The sequence below is a fragment of the Diadema antillarum genome, unplaced genomic scaffold, assembly GCF_040938485.1.
Source record: "Diadema antillarum isolate AM-2024a unplaced genomic scaffold, OU_Dant_1.0 scf00000099, whole genome shotgun sequence".
Taxonomy (NCBI): domain Eukaryota; kingdom Metazoa; phylum Echinodermata; class Echinoidea; order Diadematoida; family Diadematidae; genus Diadema; species Diadema antillarum.
The window spans coordinates 3427411-3431640 of NW_027270988.1; the positions used below are offsets into that span (position 1 = coordinate 3427411).

The 4230-nt window shown below is 41.3% G+C and overlaps 1 protein-coding gene across 1 annotated transcript; it reads right to left on the reverse strand.

Annotated features, from left to right (window-relative positions):
• Window positions 1–1059: 1059 nt before the first annotated feature.
• LOC139718788 (uncharacterized) lies at window positions 1060–2019 on the reverse strand. The gene has a single exon (XM_071630253.1). It carries the CDS (start codon window positions 2017–2019, stop codon window positions 1060–1062), a length of 960 nt encoding a protein of 319 aa, XP_071486354.1.
• Window positions 2020–4230: the final 2211 nt, after the last annotated feature.

Here is a 4230-nt window from a genome sequence, read left to right on the forward strand (position 1 = left end):
ACAATGGCTTCAAAGTCCCGCTATCACTATTTTGAATGGCAGATATTCTCCTTCTTGCTACGCATTCATCAGATAGCACCGTTCCACAAAAGTACCACTAGTGGGCTGTGCGTCGTTTTGGTTGGTAGATAGACCGTGTGCGGCAACGTGTAAGTCTGTGATTGAACATCATGAATCCTTCCCATTCATAAATCGAACAGACTCACTGTCACAATAATAAGTCTCGTTGCCAACAATTGAACCACAGCTTTTTTTTTTATATCATTTCTTCCACGACCGTATGGATTGTTCATTTTCCGTTGGGTTTGAACTATACATGTAGATTCATAGCAAGTTGCCATACAATCCATAGTCTCTCCTTTTATTCGTTTGCAACTACTAATCTCTCTGGATGACTTCATCGAAACGAGAAATAAACGTAAGAAAGATATTACCGTTGAATAAACCTCGGTGCCAAAAAAAAGAAGCAAAATTAGATATAACGCTCGTAGATAACGTACACTATGTATCATACAGAGTTGCTTCAAACATTATGTGATACTATTAAGTCCACATCAAACAGTGGTATCTTGATAGAAGCCATTAATTGTTTTTTTTCCGGAATGGTTCAGAATACATGAAACGTAATCATGTGATAAAATGGAAATCTTTCTTTTCTAAAATAGTCCAAATCTCTTTTCTCCTTCCTTTTCGAGTCCAGAAAGTTTCAGCGGTGTTTCTTTTCTTTCTTTCTTTTTTTTTTCTGCTTAGCTACTTTCTTGCAACGAGGCGTGGCAGAATACCCTCATTAGGCATACACAACATTATGTTCAGCCTTTGGACAGTCATTATTTGGGGGGTATTATTCCTGAGGACGAAGTATCATATGGCTAGTAATCTTCTTTTCTCTTTAAAAAAAATAAAAGGAACTCATCGCCTGATGGTGTTTTTGAAAAATGTACCTGTAGCATGATTACATTGTATGAGTGAAATTTCAAAGTGACAAGACATGACGCATAACATAAACAGTACAAAATCATTAAAAATACAAGCTAGTCGACGTAGCGATATGTCAGCGTGTTATACATGACTTTCATAGAGAAGTGACTTGTATTTACGATCACGTCCATGACCATGCCTTCGAGGTTGTCTTTCGACGTCGTCACCTCCGAGGCCGATTACCGAAACTGGCCGAGGTGATTCGTCCGGATATTCGTTTCCCGAAGTCAGGTAGGCAGAGACAGGGCGCGACGATCGATGCGCCGGCTTTGGGGCCGTTCTTGGTCCTGGTCGGCGGCCGTGTCGATATGCCGACGCTTCGTCGTTCATCATCATGCCCGGATTGTCGTAGCCGTGGAGGTATGGTGGAGGCGGAGGTCGGATGCCGTACGAGGGATGCGCGCGAAACACATCTTCCAGGCGCTCGCTGTGCCGTGACTCGCGCTGTAAATGGGCGTGGCGTTCGTAACGTTCCCGTCGCTCGGGTGACGGCTGACGCTCACGTCTATTACTCCTCCTTGGGCTCGATGATCGCTCTTCCCCCTCGGCATCTCTCCTCGGAAGGCTCGTTTCCGCTTGAGTAGTGGCTTCTTCTGTCGGAGCACTAGCCTCGGCGTTAGCACTAGCCTCGGCTGACGCGTCGGCCTCGTTTCGTCGCCTGTACGACGTTAATTGCACGTCCTCGTTCAAAAACTCTGTCTGAAATTCATGCGAAGCTGTCAGCGTCCCCGACATCAGTTCGCCATTGGCCGTCACCATTTCCTTGCGCATGCGCTCCACAACCTTCGGAATGACTTCGTCGAGGCGTCGGATTTCAAAACGCGTTCTCTGGATCAGCGCGCACAGGATCATCGTGCAGAACACTGCGAGCACGACCACAAGTCCAAGGCAGCCGAATATTACGCCCTCCTGGTGCGCATTGTGACCAGGGTCTTCGTGCGCTGGAATGTCTGCACGCGCATCTTGCGCATTTACAAATGGTGCCTTGCTGCAGCTTGGCAATAGCAGACAGACACACAAAAGTAGTGCTGAATATTCCATGATGACCCGGATGCAGGATTCATGCAGCTTTCTAAAGGTCGCCGAAGTTACTCGATATGCACGGCCACTGGTCTACGACTGACAATCTGCAGTAAAGAAACAGATGGAATGTAGAATTAGAACTGTACGACATATCACCAAGTTATGATGACACATCATATGCATAATAAGATCATGACGTACGAGCTTTAGACTTTCGCTTTTTTATGTAAAGTCAGTGATGATTTCAGTTATACTGGTAAGTTTGGTCTCAATTGAACATGCAGACTGGAAATTGTTGTGGGGTGCCAGTTTGCAGCCGGCGTGTGCTCATCGGGGTGAAGGATCCGCACCATTAATAAAAGCAAATATGCATTGGATGTTTGTGTCACATTTGAGCCTCAGCTGTTAAAGCATTGTTACCTATTGCAAACGTACCGACTTTACAGTTTCTATGACAACGGCTAGGCATGAACCAATCAGCGATCAGTATCTCAGTTGGTGATATTGTGTCAAGAACACTTACAGACTTATTGCGAATGTCTTCATGCAAACGACTCCAAGTCTAGGTCTCGAAACCGTTTTTTAACGTAAATTACAACGGGTATGTATGTGGTTCACAATAATATAGTGATGCAGCTGATCGAAAAAAAAAAACACACAGCCACCTAGGTCATATTTATGAGCAATATTTCCCTTGCTACCCTGGTAATTTTCCACTTTGGAACTTACAAAAACTCTAGTTTCTTCTCAGACCGAGTACAGGATACTAAATGTGTTGAAGATCAGGTACTGGTTTCCTGAGTGACAAAAGTAACAGACAAATTAATATTGGCGTTGTTCTAAGCAGGCATAGGATTTTCAGCTCCAATGGAACACTGAATGTAGTGATAGATGCTCGAGCCTAATATTCACATGTATAAGATAAGTCGAACACTGTGGCTGTTTACGTTCTCGCTGAACAACGTATTACGGATTAACCCAATTCCTTCATCTTTCCCAGATCTCCACTGCTTTTTTTTTTTGTCTTTCTTTTTTTTTAACGCCTTCCGGGTTCCTTGTGGATAAAGGGTTAAAAGACTTTCGCGCTTCTTTCCACCTGGCCGGAATAATATGAACGCATTCACCTCCTGGCCAGTCAGACGTGGTTCCTGAAAGAGAAATGACAAACTAGACTATCGGATATGACTAACACCGAATCACTTTTAATGTTTCCGTAAACAGCGTGTGATTGGCCCTGTCAAATTGCCACCATAATGTTTGTAATCATAACTGGGGTTGCGACATACGTATAAGTGGTCGGTGTTTGTAAATGTATATGTTAAAATGAGTGTAATGATTCGGAAGTCAAGTTGGTTAAGAATTCAATAATATTGGTTGGTACCATTTCACTCCAGACTGTGATATAGTAATGCTATACAGGACATTTTGAACTTGGTATTTTAGGAAATTTAACGAAAAGACGAAACTTTAATGTTGACTTGGAGACGAGATTTAAATATAACACAGTTTGGTATGATACTGAGATTTACATTTTTTTCTTCCTATACTAAGAGGGAAATGTGCATATAAAATCAATAAATGCAGCAATATTCTTTCAGTGAAATATAAGAATAATAAAAAATCTGTTCACAAATCACATTTTTAAAGTATTGGTGCCGCCATTGCTTTCGGAGAAGACTGCAACATATCTCGACTACACTGCGGAACAATGATATGAAATACGGAAAATTGGAGAATTCAACAAAATTTGTTGGTTTTTTTCTAATGAAAAGTAAGCCTACCTACTCAATTGACTTGCCACTGTTGACGTTGTATGCAGGTATTAGGGTAATGCCATTCTATTTGAGCGTGGTACATTGTATAAAGTCAATCACTCTATGTCACTTTCTTTTTATATAATTTTTCTTTCTTTATTTGTTTTCCCATGACGTCATGAATTTACATCCTTCTTATCCTGCCTGCGGGTACTATATTATTGTTGTATTTATTCTCAAACTCACAGTAAAATTTGACTCAGTTGTTACCATGTCGTCATTAATAAGTGTGACATATTCATACGCTATTATTATCATTCAACTTTTTGAGATCAAAACTGAATCCATAATCTAACACAATTCATTCTATATTCCCTGTCTCCGTAAAGACTATGATAATAACAATTTAACATTAATTCCCTTGTATGTCAACCACAATATAGTCACGTAGAAAAAGTAAGCTCAATTCAACAAA

Bases quoted from the DNA above. Each gene is read 5' to 3' on its own strand.
- LOC139718788 (XM_071630253.1), bottom strand. From the start codon at position 2,019: ATGGAATATTCAGCACTACTTTTGTGTGTCTGTCTGCTATTGCCAAGC.